This window comes from Dipodomys merriami, unplaced genomic scaffold (genome assembly GCF_024711535.1).
Source record: "Dipodomys merriami isolate MVZ:Mamm:240054 unplaced genomic scaffold, mDipMer1.0.p SCAF_7, whole genome shotgun sequence".
NCBI classification, from domain to species: Eukaryota; Metazoa; Chordata; class Mammalia; order Rodentia; family Heteromyidae; genus Dipodomys; species Dipodomys merriami.
Genome location: NW_027206290.1, coordinates 66959743 through 66976454, shown reverse-complemented (window position 1 = coordinate 66976454; position 16712 = coordinate 66959743). Strand labels below are relative to the sequence as shown.

Sequence of the window (16712 nt, the reverse complement as noted above, 5' to 3'; positions counted from 1 at the left end):
AAGGTTCATTACCTCCCAACTTCTTATAATCATGATGGCTCTGACTTTCCCTCTGACCAGGCACACTTCCAAGTCTTTGTACCCCCCTCATCCTGCTGCTCTCCCTGAGATCACATGGTTCATTCCCTTATTTCTTCAGGTCTTTGCCTTAATGTTATTTTTTCAGTGAGGCCTTCCCTAACTACCCAATTTTAAACTTTGAGTTTCAGCTGGGTACTGGTGGCTCATGCCCCAAATCCTAGCAACTCAGGAGGCTGAGGTCTAAGGATCCAAAGTAGGCAGGGTATAAAGATCCATGTGACTCTTATTTCCAATTTGCCAGCAAAAAGCTGGAAGGAGAACTGTGGTTCAAGTGGTAGAATGACAACCTTAAGAAGACAATATGAGCAAGAAAGAACACAAGGCCCTGAGTTCATGCTCCAGTTCCAAAAAAACCCCAAAACCAAACCAAAACATTGGAGTTCCACTCCTAGCCTGTACTTCCATGAACCTGCTGTTTTATTTTCTCCATAGCATTTTGTATTTGTATGTGTGTGAGCACGTTGGACTCAGGGCCTGAGCACTGTCCTTGCGCTTTTTGCTCAAAACTAATGTTCTACCACTTGAGCCACAGCTCCACTTCTGGCTTTTTTGGTAGTTAATTGAACATAAGAGTCTCATATACTTTCTTGCCCAGACTGGCTTCAAACCAAGACCCTCAGATCTCAGCCTCCTGAACAGCTAGGATTATAGGTGTGATCCACTGCATCCAGCTTCCATAGCATTTTTTACTGGCTACTATGCCTTCCTTATGTAGTTATTTGTCTTCCAAACCACAATGTAAGCTCCAAAGAACAGATTTTCTTCTCTATATTTTGTTCACTGATGTTTTCCCTCATACTCAGAGTGTGCCTGGAATACAGGAAGCTCTCAGTGCATGTGTTAAATAAATGGATAGATGCACAACTACTGTGCAGATAACAGTCAAACTAGCAGCCATACATGTGGAAAGTCTCCCTGCAGCTAGGCAGGCCAAGGCATACAGTCCCTTTCCCCAAAGCAAAAGAATTACTCATACTAACCTGCCATATTCCTTATGCAGAGTGACCAGAAAAGCACAGAGTTCACTAGCATGACAGCCTGGGAGACCTGTTACAATGCTGATAATTACCTACATGAAAGAAAAGTCATGTTGGTTTGCAATTCAACTGAGATGCAGTGCTATGTAAAAAAGTTAAGAGAAATGTCTTCTGGAGCCAGGCTCTCTGATAAACTGATTTTATAGGGTGGGTATGAGAATTAGCGGAGTTTAATGTAAAATGTTTACAACAGTGCCTGCATAAAGCCACCACCATATAAAATGCAGCTCTAATTTCTGTGGAGCATGTTGCAGATTTACCAGTTCAAGTCCAATGAATTGAATAGCATATAGGTTTGAGATCACAGACACTTCTTTTGTAGAGATTCAAGGATATTTTGACTGATTTACTGTAATACTTCTTAGTAAAACACTGGGCAGAAAGGACAACTGGGACCCGAGTGCTGGTGGCTCACACCTGTAATCCTAGCTACTCAGGAGGCTGAGATGTGAGGATTGTGGTTCAAAGCCAGCCAGGGCAGGAAAGTCCATGAGACTCTTATCTCCAATTAACCACCAGAAAACAAGAAGTGGTATTGTGGCTCAAGTGGTAGAGTGCTCCCCTTGAACTGAAGAGCTGAGGGACAGTGCCCAGACCCAGAGTTCAAGCCCCACAACAGACAAAACAAAACAAAAAATAGTAACAAAACATGGCAAAAACTTCCCTGGGCATATATTTACTTAATTATACAGGCCAGATACCACTCTATAGCTAGGTGTGGAAGTACTCATCACTCAGGCTGATCACACCAGCAGAAACAGCTGTGAAGCTCTCTTGTTTTGTGAGAGCTCACAATGTTCCTTCCTCCCTTCTGACCAGGAACTCTGGACTGCATCCCCTTCTGTTCCCTGGACAGTCCTTCCTGTAACTGACATACCATTTGGGTTCCTCCCATCCACCTTTCTCTATCTTGCTTCCCATTACTCAGTACCCAGGCTTTAGCTCCTTAAACCACAGCATGTGTGTTCAGACAGATAATTGCTTACTTTAAGGTAAATCTTTTTTTTTTCTTTTTTGTCGGTTGTGGGGCTTAAACTCTGAGTATTGGTACTGTCCCTCAGCTCTTCAGCTCAAGGGTAGTGCTCTACCACGTGAGCCACAGTGCCACTTCTGGTTTTCTGGTGGTTAAGTGGAGATAAAAGTCTCATGGACTGGAGTTGAGAAGGTGGCTCAGTGGTAGAGTGCTTGCCTTGCATGCATGAGGCCCTGGGTTCAATTCCTCAGTACCATATAAGCAGAAAAAGCTGGAAGTGGTAGAGCACTAGTCTTGATCTGCAGAGCTCAAAGACAGCACCAGGCCCAGAGTTCAGTCCCCATGATCGGCAAAAAAAAAAAAAAAAGTCTCATGGACTTTCTTGCCCAGGTTGGCTTTGAACCAAGATCCTCATATCTCAGCCTCCTGAGTAGCTAGGATTACAGATATGAGCCACTGGCACCTTGCTGAGGTGACTCTTATAGCACTTTTTTTTTTTAAGTAAAAAGGCATTTTTAAACTTTCTATACTCTTGCCTAAGGGGAAAATGATGCTTTTAATTACTTAGCATTGCTATTTCCTTTTGTTGCTGTGTCTTCTAGATTTGCGCAGAAATAAATGCCTCCTCTGAGTCCATTACAACACATGGCTCCCAAAGGAATGATGGGAGGGAGGCCAAGGGGAGGAAAGCATGGGGAGGGAACAGATTAAAATCCATTCTAGGGAGAACAATGTTTATATAATATCACCTTACCCTAGGGATTGTGGCCAGGACATGGTAAATGGGCACCCTTCCCCTTATTAAACACAATGTGTTATCTACTGCTAGGTAAGTCTTTGTCACAACTAGGAAGAGTTGACAGCATGAGAACACAGAGTAAGAGTGTAAAAGACTTGAAGAGGCAAGGGGAGGGCATGGCAGGATGCCAGAGTTTATCACTATTATAGAGCTTGGCTTGACCTAGTCATTGTATAGAGCAAGTTTCACGTGTATCATTACATCAGTATCCAAGGGGGTGGAGTCTTATAAAAAGGACTCTGTCTGAGCATCTTTTGTTAACTGACATAAAAGATCTAAGGGCAGGCTTGTAGGATTATCCTCCTGTGAATTCCCAGCACATTTGGTAAACTCTTCTACCTTGTCATTTTCTACTCTGTGAGTAGGGCTGACTTCAGCTTGCTGCAGCAGGACTGGAAGATGGGTCCGCATCACAGGTTCCCAACTAATGCTGCTGACAGCAAAATGCTGGAGAAAGCTGGAAAAACCAAGACAGTAGAAAAACCATCACAGTCTTGCCTTAGCAACTTCTTACTTGTTGAAGAATGAGGTTTAGAGATTCTCACCAGACAGTAAAATTGTTTATGGTAAATCACTACTACCTTCTACAGGAATCTCAAAGAAGTTATCAAGGAAAAGGAGCTTAGAAAGGTCAAACACTGGGGTTGTTAACATTTCAAAAGTTGGAACAATAAACATTGAAAACCATACACCTGGGCTGGGAAGGTGGTTCAGTGGTAGAGCGCTTGCCTTGCATGCATGAGGCCCTGGGTTCGATTCCTCAGCACCACATAAGCAGAAAAAAAGTGGTAGAGTGCTAGCTTTGAACTGAAGAGCTGAGGGACAGTGCTCAGGCCCAGAGTTCAGGCCCACGACCGGACCCCTCCCCCCCAAAAAAAAAAATGAAAGAAAGAAAACCATACATCCAGAGCTTACCAGTCCAGCTCTGGGAGTTTTGCTGGGAGCAACTTTTGAGAACTCCACTTCTCTCCAGCAGGATGGTTCAGGGCAATGAAGAGCTTCTGTGCATTGGAGTGCCTGCAATATCAAAAGCTCACAGATTAGAATTCTGCCTCCCCACTCCACAAGAATTGTATACTACTAGTTCTGAGCCTTTTAAGCCACAGTTTCGTGACAGAACCAACATTTCTGAAACAAGCATTTCACTGACTAAAACAAAATGTGGTATCAGTACATGACTGGTATGTCCACATAGGAAGGTTGGTCTAAAAGTGCTTGACACTAGTTCCAGTTTCGGATTGAGTGGATTTCATCTCTCTTGCCATCTATGTATCAAGGCCACTGGCTACCTGCAAATTGGCAGCACTGAAATGACTGCTAGGACTTCCAGAAGCCAAGACCCCTATGTTACATAAGTCTCCCTGCAGAGAGAGCACACCCACAAGGCTTAGGGAATGAAGCACAAACACTGAAGGCAGCCACTTACAATCTCTTTTGTTCCACAGATAATCCATCTTCCTGGATCACTTTTAAAGAAAGCCCTGAGTTATCCTGCTGTTGCCAGGGGGAGAAGACCTAAACAAAACAGAATTTGAGCAAAGAACATTTTAAACCCAACAACAGGATATGGAACCCACATGGGGATTTGATCGTTGTTGAAAATCTAGACTTGCCAGTGCAGAGAAAAAACATTGTAACAAACAAGTTTGCTTTAAAAATAAGGCCCAAAGCGCAATTTTAGTGTGTGTGTTGAGCTAGAAATGTCTTTCTGGTTTCCTCGTGTGTGTGTGCAATTTTAGTGTGTGTGTGTGTGTTGAGCTAGAAGTGTGTGTGTGTGTGTTGAGCTAGAAGTGTGTGTGTGTGTGTGTGTGTGTGTGTGTGTGTGTGTGTGTGTGTGTGTGTGTGTGTGTCTGTCTGTCTGTCTGTCTGTCTAGAAATGTCTTTCTGGGTTCCTTTCTACAGGGACTGCTCATCCAGAGGGCAGAAAGTCTGGAGGACAGTGTCAGGTAACACTGTTCTGTCAGCAAGGGCAAGCTCTTCCTCATGTCAGGGCCAGACAGCAGTAGTACAAGTTACCTTTTGGCTAAAGGCACAGGGATGGCTGATAAGAATATAAAAGGGTATCTAGGTTCTCAGATTGAAAGAGCAAACACAAGCAGGTTAGAGGGCCAGCCAGCAGTAAAAGAAAGACACAGATTGGGCTGAGAAGCCACTCTGCAGCTAAGATCAGTTATTATAGTTCCTTCACACTGTGCAGATCTGTTGGAGGAGTGGGGGAAGTCACACTGTCCTCTCACCAGTTGTGTGGCTGCCTGTCAGTCTGGTATTAGCTACTGCTTGGACTCTAAGGGAGTCACATAATTCTTAGTATACTTTGCCCCTCATTCAATCTGTTGAGCATCTAATGGGCAGCCTGCCAGATGGGACTATCTGCAAGGGCAGGGATTATGACCCATCGGGATGGAGAATAATGGGGTAGCTAAAAGGGGAAATAAATCAAATTAGGACTTACAAGAACAAAGTAGATATTTCTTCTCCCTCCCTTCCTCCCTCCTTCTTCTTTCTTATGTCAGTCCTGGGGTTTAAACTCAGGGCCTGGGCACTGTCCCTAAGCTCTTTTGCTCAAGGCTAGGGCTCTACCACTTTGAGCCAAAGTGCCACTTCTAGTATTCTGGTAGTTAGTTGGAGAAAAGAGACTCACTGTGACTTTTATGCCTGGGGCTGCCTCTGAAGCATGATCCTCAGATCTCAGGCTCCTAAGTAGCTAGGATTATAGGCACCAGTGCCCAGCTAGATCTTTCTTAAAAGGCTAAAAAGCCCTCCCTCCCAGTTTCTTTGGGCTCTCATACTTTGATAGGTAAGAATACTATCCAGAACTCAGGGGATTATCAATGCCTCCCACAACTAGCCCTCTCTGCTCTTGCTCTAATCATCTCACTGTTAGCTCTAGGATACTGTTTACCATCTAAATTGCTATGAGAAAAAAGGTAGATGTTTTACTGAATGATTGATATTACCTCTGAGTAAAATGCTTGATATATTTTTGATTTTGGGAAAAGGGCAATCATCAGAAAACTGCTTGGTCCATGGAACTGAACTGGGAGATGAAGAAGTAATGAGCTCCTGAAGTCTATGAAAAGGGCTGCCACTACACTGATGGAATCCTAAACAGAAAAGAAGATCATTAGTAAGATAAGCCATTTGCTGATTTACAACTAGTATCATAATACATAGTTATAACAATTTCATTGTGATTATCCTCATGTTGAGATTACTGTAGTTCAATCATAGACATATGTTCCAACTTTGTTACAGGAAACATGGGCAGAACAAGTATCTTTTTACCAAACTGAAAATGTCATCTCAAATTTCCTTCTACAGTATTAATCCCTTATTTTATATATTATTGTATTATATAATTTGCAAATATTTCTTCCATTCTCTTTGGTTTACATACTAATAGGAGTGTACTTTAAAGCACAGAAGCCAATTTATTTCCTTTTTCCTCTCCTTCTTTTCTCTTCCTTCCCCCCTCTCCTATACCTTGCTCCCTTTCTGAGGTTTGAACTCAGTACCTTAGCCTGCTAAGCAGATGCTCTATGACTTGAGCCATGTTCCTCAGCCCCTGAGAAGCTTAATTTTGGTAAACTTAATTTATAAATAGTTTTTTTTTTGGGGGGGGTCTGCTCATGGGGCCTGAACTCTGGGCCTGGGCGCTGTCCCTTAGCTCTTCAGCTCAAGGCTAGCACTCTACCACTTAAGCCACAGCGCCACTTCCGGCTTTTTTCTTTTTGCTTATGTGGTGCTGAGGAATCGAACCCAGGGCCTCAGGCATGCAAGGCAAGCGTCTACCATTGAGCTACCTTCCCAGCCCCTAAATATTGTTTCTTGATGTCTATGCTTTTGGTATACTATTTCAGTTACTGCTTAAAAGGGAAGGGAAAGGAAGGGGAAGAGGAGAAAAAAAAGGGAAGGGAAAGTAAAAGAGAGACAGAGAACAAATAAACATAAGCAGTAAATTCAGAGCTATTTTTCTTTTTCTTTTTTTTTTTTTTTGTCAGTCATGGGGCTTGAACTCTGGGCCTGGGTGTTGTCCCTCAGCTCTTCAGCTCAAGGCGAGCACTCTACCACTTGAGCTACAGCGCCACTTCCCATTCAGAGCTATTTTATTTATGTTGTTGGAGATATAGTCAGGTTGACCTTGAACTCAAGATCCTCCTGCCTCAGTCTCCTGAATGCTGGGCAGCTTTGTACAGAATCCTTAAGGTTTCTAGATACAAGATCACATCTGTAATCCCATCTACCTGAAAGGTGGAATGCAGGAGGATTGCAGTTTTAAGAGAGCAATGGAAAAAAAGTCAGGGAGACTCCACTTCAAAAAATAAGCTGGGTGTGGAGGTTCACACCTCTTGCCTCAGCTACTTGGGAGACAAAGATTGGAGGCTTGTGACTAAGGCCAGCCCAGGTGAAAGTATGAGTCCCTATGTGAAAAACCAAAGGACTTTGGGAGGGTAAGAGGAAGCACAGAAATGGAGGGACAAAGGGTAAACAAATGCAGCAGTGGTACTTATTAGACACTGAAAATGAACTGTGGGTAGGGATGGGAGGAAAAAACTGGGAGAGTACAAGGGAAGGGGTAAAGTGCCCAAAAAGAAATTCACTCTTTTCCTGACATATAACTGTAACCCCTCTGTATACCGCCTTCATAACAATTTAAAAAAATTAAAACAAAAGGACTGGAGGTGCGGCTCAAGTGGTAGAGTGCTTGCTCATCAAGTTCAAAATCCTAAGTTCAAATCCCAGTACTGCCAAAAGAAAAAGGATATGAAAAAACTTTTGAGAGGTAAGCTGTGCCCTGGCTGTTAAGTATGGGCTAGAGAAACTCAGAGCTACTCTTTTCCCACTAGAGCCAAGAGTGTTAGTGCAGGATTATTCTGGAGTGGTACATTCATGGAGCCAGAGGTTAAGCCTGAGTGTATGAGGGAGGTAGAGTTAAAGCCCCGAGAGGGAAAGTTAGGCATTTCTCTCCATTTTGGTCCATTCATAATTCTTTCCCAAAGTTAAGGGGAAAGTGGAGTCCCATCAATGCATAGGATAAAGTACATTTCTAGTTCTGAAGTACATAAGCCCTGTGTTCTTGGGCTAAAGATCATCTGTAAAGGGCCACTTGGAGGACTTTTCAAGTTAATTCCTAGTCCTCTTTGAGAAGAGTGAATTGGTCATAGAGAGGTGCTGGCCTTTCTGACCCAGAGCCCTTTCTACTAAGCCCTGTTCTGTTTACAGAACAGTGAGTCTGACAAAGCTCCCAAGAGTCTTAAGAATATAAAGGTCTTGCTGGGCACCAGTGGCTCATACCTGTAATCCTAGTGACTCAGAAGGCTGAGATCTGAGGATTAGGGTTTGAAGTCAGTGAGGCAAGAAAGTCCAGGAAACCAAAAAAGCCAGAAGTGGAGCTGTAGCTCAAGGGGTAGATTGCTGGCCTTGAGCACAAAAACCCAGGGACAATGCTTCAAGCCCCAGAATAGACATCAAAATAAATAAATAAATAAAAGAATATAGAGGCTTTTTGTCAACCTCTTTGCCTGCTTTCCTCAGTACTCTGCTGGTTCTTGTCATCCAGTCTCAAGGCAGTGCAGGAGACACAAGAAGGGGTTTCCCCTCAGAAATGTAAGTATCTTTCAGACCTACCAAAGTCATGGGCAGGTAAAACACCTACCCCATCATAGAAGGAAATGGAATTCATGTGATCCTTGGAAATGATGATATTTCCATGATGACGGTGAGAAAACAGAAGACCATTAGAGTAGAAATGTATATTCCCTGGAACGAAAAGAAAGCTGATCAGAGCTGAGGGGCTGAGTCCTGGGGGCAAAGTCCAGTGTCCTTGTAGGTGGGGTATTCCAAGTAATAACTAGATACTGTATCAGTTGAGCTTCCATTATATGATTTGTATGCTAACACCATGCTCTGCATAGATCCTTGCAGAGGGAAATAAAGCCATAGTTACCGTCTTTCATAAGAACTAAAAAACAAATGTATAAACTGTCACCTGATAGGGAGGAAGAAAATTCATACTCCTTTACAGGTATCTTCCAAAGAAATATGCTAAAAAAGACTGAGTGTATCACTCTTTTGCTAAATCCATAGATTCTTCTTTCCCTCTCTTTGAAGAAACTGTTTCATCCCTAAATAGATCATGTTCTTCACTCAGGAACCAAGAAAAATCACCAGGGTCTCAGGACAACTAGGAAACATACCCAAAGCAGGTAACATAGAAAAGATGGATAACTGAGAAGCATTAAGGCTAGCTAGGCTATAGAGCCCATGCAGAACACCCATCAGACCCCTAGATAAATCTGTTCTCTGGAGCTGATCCAAGGTGGATCATTTTTGTTCCTGCCTTGTAGCTTTTCACACAAAGCAAGATATAAGGCAGTTCTTGGAGCCTGAGGCACAAACTTGAGAATACTATCACTAATATTTTATTTCTAAGGCATAGGCACTAAGGACAAGGAGTGACTACTAGAGTTGTGGTTCGAGGAAAGTAGTCCCAAAGCTCTGGAGGGTTGCCTCTGCATGAGAGGTAAGGAGTCAGTAGACTACAAATTCTAAAGGCTTCTTGAGTAGGTGGGGTTTCAGGACAGGAGAGGCCTAGTGAGTATGAATGGGAGTTAGAGAGGAATGGGGAAAATGGAGGGTAGTTTTTCTGTACAGGAAAAAGGAATGGAGCCTGACCCTATCAATATAGGTCAGCAGAGAGAAGTCCTCTAATCCTTCCAACAAGGAAAACATGATTTTCCCTGCACATTACTCCAAGGTCTGAACCAATCTCTGTCATTATCTTCAGAGCACAAAGAGATAAATGAAATAACTCATCAGGTGGCCCAGAATCAGTGCTGGTCTCTGAGATTCAAATTCACAGAAGTCATAGTATTTCTGATATCTACTCTGGATTTTTGACTATCTGATTACAGATAGTCTGAATGGACATGCCTTTGCAAGGGTTTTTCAGGGACTGGATAGCCAACTCCTGGAGAGATCTCTTTGGCTTCTTATCTCATCCTTAGGGACCCTAGTGGGTACTAACTACTGTCCTTCCCATTCCATTCTGTAAGATGGAAAACCCAGAGTAAAAGGAAGGTTCCCATGAATGCCCAAGAAGCAGCAGGGGCTACAGCATAGCTTTCTTTATTTTTGGTTGCAAGTCCTCGGGCTTGTATTCAGGGCCTGGGTACTGTCCCTGAGCTTATTTTGCTCAAGGCTAGCACTCTACCACTTGAGCCACAACACCACTTCTAGCTTTTTCTGTTTATGTGGTGCTAAGCACTCTGCCACTAAGTCACATTCCTAGCTCCAACACCAGGTGTCAAAGAAGAATATGGCCTTTTCTTTTTCAGATCACAAGGAAGTATTTTACCAATACAACTTGTGTGGAGAGGGGACTTCTAGGGAAATTGAGGCAATAGATGGGTAATTTTCATTCTGTGTCGGCAAGAGAACATAAAATGTTCACAAAAGCCAGGTACCAGTGGCTCACACCTGTAACCCTAGCTACTCAGGAGGCTGAGATATAAGGATCATGCTTCAAAGCCAGCCCAGGCAGGAAAGTCCTCAAGACTCTTACCTCCAATTAACTACCAGAAAACTGGAAGTAGCATTGTGGCTCCAAGTGGTAGAACACTAGCCTGTGTGAAAAAGCTCAAGGATAGGGCTCAAGCCCTGAGTTCAAGCCTCATGACAAAAAAAAAAAAAAAAAAAAGGTACACATGCTGTTTAAAAGAAAAAGACCAAAGCAACAACATCCAAACCCAAATGCCTACATGCTCCATACCTATTCCTAAGAAATCAAACCTTAGTAGTTCCTCTGAAGCCCTCTGCATCTCATTTCTCAGCAGCAGCCGTTCCTTTCCACTCAGAAGGAACAAATATCCTCAGTCTTGTAGTTTTACCATATCTAAACATACCCTAAAACTAGATATTGCTTGCCAGTTTTTACAGAAGGAATCTTGCGTTCTATGACAGTCGTTCCTAAGTGGATAACATACAACTGTATAATTCACTCATGCTCAAAAGAACTTCGTATGGAGCTGACAAACATGAGAAGGTGGTGCAGACAGTTGTTGGGCCTGTCCATAAAGCAGGTAAATGTAACTTGGTCTCAGTCTTTGCAGGATTTGTCTACTGCTTCCTATGTTGTCTGATGAACACTTCTGGGACTTAATGCTGAATAATCTCCACCTGATGAAAAAAATACTCTGGGATCTGGGTGTCAGTGGCTCATATCTACAATCTTAGCTACTTAGGGAGGCTGAAATCTGAGATTTTTTAATGCAAAATACAAAATGAAAAATTTTAGGGTTGGGATGTAGCTCAGTGGCAAAGCTATTGCCTAGCAAGTGCAATGTCCTGAGTTCAGTTAAAAAAAACTTTTAAATGCTTGGTGCAGGTGGCCTTTTTTTTTTTTTTTTTTTTGCTAGTCCTGGAGCTTGAACTCAGGGCCTGGGCACTGTCCTTGAGCTTCTTTTGCTCAAGGCTAGCACTCTACCACTTGAACCACAGTGCCACTTCCAGATTTTTCTGTTTATGTGGTACTGAGGAATCAAACCCAGGGCTTCATGTATGCTAGGCAAGCACTCTACCACTAAGCCATATTCCCAGCTGATTTTTTTTTTTTTGGTTGGTTGTGGGGCCTGGACTCTGGGCCTGGGCACTGTCCCCCAGTTCTTCAGCTCAGGGCTACTGCTCTACCACTTGAGCCATAGTGCCACTTCTGACTTTTTCTGCTTATGTGGTGCTGAGGAATTGAACCCAGGGCCTCATGCCTGCAAGGCACACACTCTACCACTGAGCCACCTTCTCAGCCCCATCCCGCTGACTCTTGTAATCTTACTCAGGAGGTTGAGATCTAAGGATAGAGCCAGGAGAGTCCTGGAAACTCTTATCTTAAAATAACCAACAAAAAGCTGGAAGTAGAAGTGTGGCTCAAGTGGTAAAGTAGCCAGCCTTGAGCACAAAAGCCAAGGAAAGTGTGAGGTCTTGAGGTCAAGTCTCAATACCAGCATAGGAACATGTGTGGGTGTGTACATGCACCCCCCCCCACACACACACCCACAAAGGGAGTCAGTTAACTATTTCCCAAAGGAGCAAATAAAATTGGGAGATTAAGCCGGGCGCTTGTGGCTCAGGCCTATAATACTAGCTACTCAGGATCCTGAGTGATCTGAAGATCACGGTTCAAAGCCAGCCCGGGCAGGAAAATCTGTGAGACTCTTATCTTCAATAAACCACTAGAAAACTAGAAGTGGAGCTGTAGCTCAAGCGGTAGAGTGCTTTCTTTGAGCGCCAAGACTCAGAGTTCAAGCCCCACGGCCAACCGCCCCCCCCAAAAATTGGGAGATTAAATACGTCTACAAAGGTATCTTCCTAGCAATGTCTATTCAATCAGCTGATAACCATTCTTGTTTTTAATTACTGTGGGCAAAGATTGCTTAAAACTAGATGATTTAATCTTCATTTTTATCTTTTATTTTATGCATACATCCATAGTTTTCTATAGCCCTGCTAATTCCTATTGTAATTCTGTGTGATGCACAAATACTACATAATCTGGATGAATCCTAGAAATATATAATTAAATATAAAGCAAGTCCAAGAAGAACAAACACAATGTGAGTCTATTTGGATTAAGTATAAAACAGAACTGTATAGGGATATGGGCTTGTGTGGTAAAACTCTAAAGCAAATTCTGAAGGATTAGGTAATGGGCAGCTTCCCTGGCTTGTCAGCAGGGTGGAGAGGGCATCTGAAGGACATAAATGAATGGGAAGCTGAATAGCAAGAAGTCTTATAATAGCAGAAGCCACTGGCTAGGAAAGAAAAAGTTCTGGAGCTGGAAGAATTTCAAGGGGAAGGAAGAACTATGCTCACCCATAACTACTCTGGAGGAGAAAGTCAGAAGGCCTGCACTACTCCCCAGATCTGGAGAATCCTGGAAGGTAGATGCTGCTGTTAACTGGCACTATAATCTGGCCAGTTTTCTTTCTTTCTTTTTTTTTTTTTTTTGTCGGTCGTGGGGCTTGAACTCTGGGCTTGGGTTCTGTCCTTGCGCTCTTCAGCTTGTGGTGAGCGCTCTACTGCTGGAGCCACAGCGCCACCTCCGGTTTTCTAGTGGTTTATTGGAGATAAGAGTCTCACGGACTTTCCTGCCCCGATTGGCTTTGAACGGAGATCCTCAGATTTCAGCTTCCTGAGTAGCTAGGATTACAGGCGTGAGTCTCCGGCGCCTGGCCAGTTTTCATTTCTTCTACGGGGTTCAGGACTTGAAGCATCAATCAAGACAATATATACTGAGAAGCTCAAGATAAATATGTTCAGGAATGGGAAAACATCAATTTCTAACTAATCATCTAATGCAAATAGAGGCAGATTTATCAAGACAGTAATGACACCTAAATTTCAGGACCCTTCACCTATCCAAGCCTACTTCCAAAGCCTAAGAAAAATTTAACTATTTTTATTACTTTCTTCTAAGTGAGCCCCTAAATTCTATAAACTTCAAGGCTCATGACTTAAGTTAGTCTTGTGAGCCCTGAAGAGGCAAAATACTTAATACAATGAATGAGAAGATTCCTGTTTAAATTTCTATATATTTTTTTGTCAGTCATGGGACTTGAACTCACGGCCTGGGTGCTGTCCCTGAGCTCTTCTGCTCGAGGATACAGCCTCCTTTCTGCTTTTTGAGTGGTTAATTGGAGGTAAGAGTCTCTTGGGGAGCCAGGCGCCTGTGGCTCACACCTATAATCCTAGCCACTCAGGAGGTTGAGATCTGAGGATCTAAATTCAAAGCTAGCCTGGGCAAGAACCTCAGTGATATTCTTATCTCCAATAAACCACCAGAAAACCAGAAGTGATGCTGTGGCCCAAGTGGTAGAGCACTAACCTAGAGCTGAAGAGCTGAGGGACAACGCCCAGGCCCAGCATTCAAGTACCAGGACCAACCAACCAACCAAATAAAAAACAAAAACAGTTTCATGGGGATTGAAATACAATCCTCAGATCTCAGCTTCCTGAGTAGCTAGGATTACAGGTGTTAAGCCACCAGCACCTGGCTTCCTGTTTAAATTTCTTTTTTTTTTTTCTTTTTTCCGTCAGTCATGGGGCCTGAACTCTGGGCCTGGGCACTCTCCCTCAGCTCTTCAGTTCAAGGCTAGTGCTCTACCACTTGAGCCACAGAGCCATTTCCCGCTTTTTCTGCTTATGTGGTGCTGAGGAATCAAACGCAGGGCCTCATGTATGCAAGTCAAGCACTCTACCACTGAGCCACCTTCCTAGCCCCTCCTGTTTAAATTTCTATCTATTGAATTCTCCTGCCTCAGAAAAATGAATCTATCTCAAGAACTAAGAATGTTTGATATTTAAGCTCTTAAAACAATGTGACTAGGCTAACAATGTGGCTAAGTGGCAGGACAGTTGAGCGCTGAGAACTCACATGAAAGTAGAATTTTAGGGCTGAAGTATGTAGCTCAGTGGTGGAGGCTTTTGGCTCAATACCTAGCAAAACACACATACAAACACACACAGGGACTAATAAGATCTTATAAATAATTGCACCTTTAAAAAATTATTATTTGGATGGTTAGTTGGGTATAAGTCCCACAGACTTTTCTGCCTGGGCTAGCAGCCACCAGTGACTAGTTACATTATTATTATTTTACAGAGACCTAGGCTATACTGAATCTTGCAAACTCAGTAAAATGCAAGATTAATTTTCTAACACATCCTTTGCTAAGAAGGTACAGACTAATTTTGGCAAGTATTTTTGCTGTTGTGCCCGCTATCAAAACTATGCAAGTGGTGGAGGTGTGGTACAAGTGGCAGAGTACCAGCTTTGAGAAGAAAAGCAAGTAAAAGCTCCAGACCCTAAATTCAAGCCTCAGTAATGGGATAAATAAATAGAACACAATGCAAGGTATGCAAAGAGGGGAGATGGGATGGGGGGAGGTGTGTGTGTGAAATAACAGAAGGGGTGAATTCAGTCAAAGTACATTATACACATGTATGGAAATAGTGCAGTGAAATCCCTTTGTGTAATCAATCTACTCTAATAAAAATGAAAACAAATGTTGGTGGCATTGTCACACACTGCATGACTTCCACAAATGTTCCTAATTTCCAGCTCTTCTGCACTGAGATCTGGAGGAGCAGAAATGAAGGACAAAGGCGTGCTAACAGATGCTGTTACCACCCCCAGCACTCTGTGGGTTGAAAGGCAGACCTCCTTGTGCATGTCTTCTATGTGAATGGAGAAGCCGAACCAGTGATCTGAGAAAAAGGAGAGGAATTTGCCACCAGCTAGAACATTTTCAATGAGAACAAATCATCCAGAAAGAGGATTTGCTTAGTGGAGGTTGAGGAATTTGTGAAGTCAGAGCTCTTCCTCCGCACAAAAGCTATTTGCAACAGGGAAAGAACAGGGTCACATGAAAGTCTTATTTTGGGGTTTGGTGTGCTGCTCAGTGGTGCAGTGCTTGCCTGTGAGGCCTTGGGTTGGATCTTCAGCAAAACTCACATTCTCTCTCTCCCTCTCTCCCTGTCTCTCTCTCTTCCCACTCCTTCTCTCTTTCCCTCTCCCCCCCTCTGCCCCCGTTACTTTTTTTTTTTTTTGTCGGTCGTGGGGCTTGAACTCTGGGCCTGGGCGCTGTCCCTCAGCTCTTCAGCTCAAGGCGAGCGCTCTACCACTTGAGCTACAGCGCCACCTCCGGTTTTCTGGTGGTTTATTGGAGATAGGAGTCTCACAGTCTCTCCTGCCCGGGCTGGCTTTGAACCGAGATCCTCAGATCTCAGCCTCCTGAGTAGCTAGGATTACAGGCGTGAGCCACCAGTGCCCGGCTTCCGCCCCCGTTACTCTAAGGAGACCTAAAAGCAACATGGAGCAAACCCCCATCATATCCATATAATAAGATCCAAAGGTTCTTGAATGTTCAATCAGCACAAATGCTGACAACTGGATTGAGAGGACAGAAAGTATACAAAATGAAGGGAGTCTGTTGATTTCTCAGAGTTCGACTTTTAAACTAAGCTATAAACCAGGTGCTTTTTTTTTGCTGAAAAGGATGCAAGAGGTGTGGCCAGAAATCCAGAAGGCAGAGTCATAAGCCTAGAGTTGAAATCCAGAGCTCAGAGTTGAATGAAACTCAAGAGCCAAGGGGGCAGGACATTTCCATGTGATAAGTCCTAATCAAGAAACTACTACCTTTCATAGAAAGGGAAGGCAACTCAGAAGGCTGATCCGAAAGGTGGCGGGCAACTCTTGGAAGTCACAGCTAACAGAACCAAGAGCCCAGAGGAGAGAGCTACCAGCCAGCCACAGATCATTTCCAGTTCTTGACCTTCATCAAGGAATTAAAATGCCAAGTTGGATTCAAATCTCCTTAGTCTGTTGACCCCTTTTTCACTTCCATTTTTTCTTGTGTTTGAACCTGAAGCTAAGAACTATTATCCTATTCTGGTCCCATATTGTCTTATGTTTGGAAAGCTGGGGGTAATTAACTTAGTTCATAGCTTCACTGGCATACAGACAGGGAGGAAAACTGTGTTTAGGAACTACATTCAACAGTGTACTATAATCCAGAACCTCATCTACAATGGGTTATGGTCTTCATGATGGCATTCAGCATATTGGAGCTCATGTGATGTAGGAATCTAAGTTGCTACAGTTGTGAGATGAGACCCTGGGGCATGAGTGACTGTATTTTGTATATTGAAAAAGGATGTGAATCAAGGGGCCAGAAAGTAGATTAGTATGAGATAAATTCAACACATGGAAGGATTTTGATTGTTGAGTTAGAGAGGGTTTCAGGGAAGGACCTCTGAAAGGAGGAGC

At 43.3% G+C, this 16712-nt stretch overlaps 1 protein-coding gene across 3 annotated transcripts in view; it reads right to left on the bottom strand.

Moving 5' to 3' along the window:
- The window catches only part of Dnaaf9 (dynein axonemal assembly factor 9), a 128540-nt gene that overhangs the window by 48644 nt on the left and 63184 nt on the right, over nucleotides 1-16712 (bottom strand). For all 3 annotated transcript variants that reach the window (XM_070006875.1, XM_070006874.1, XM_070006876.1), the window contains exons 21-26: nucleotides 8547-8650; nucleotides 5848-5994; nucleotides 4317-4405; nucleotides 3806-3907; nucleotides 3230-3347; nucleotides 1062-1150 (exon numbers count right to left, since the gene is read on the bottom strand). In XM_070006875.1, coding sequence (XP_069862976.1) covers nucleotides 1062-1150; nucleotides 3230-3347; nucleotides 3806-3907; nucleotides 4317-4405; nucleotides 5848-5994; nucleotides 8547-8650 — 649 coding nt within the window. The remainder of the gene's footprint in view (nucleotides 1-1061; nucleotides 1151-3229; nucleotides 3348-3805; nucleotides 3908-4316; nucleotides 4406-5847; nucleotides 5995-8546; nucleotides 8651-16712) is intronic.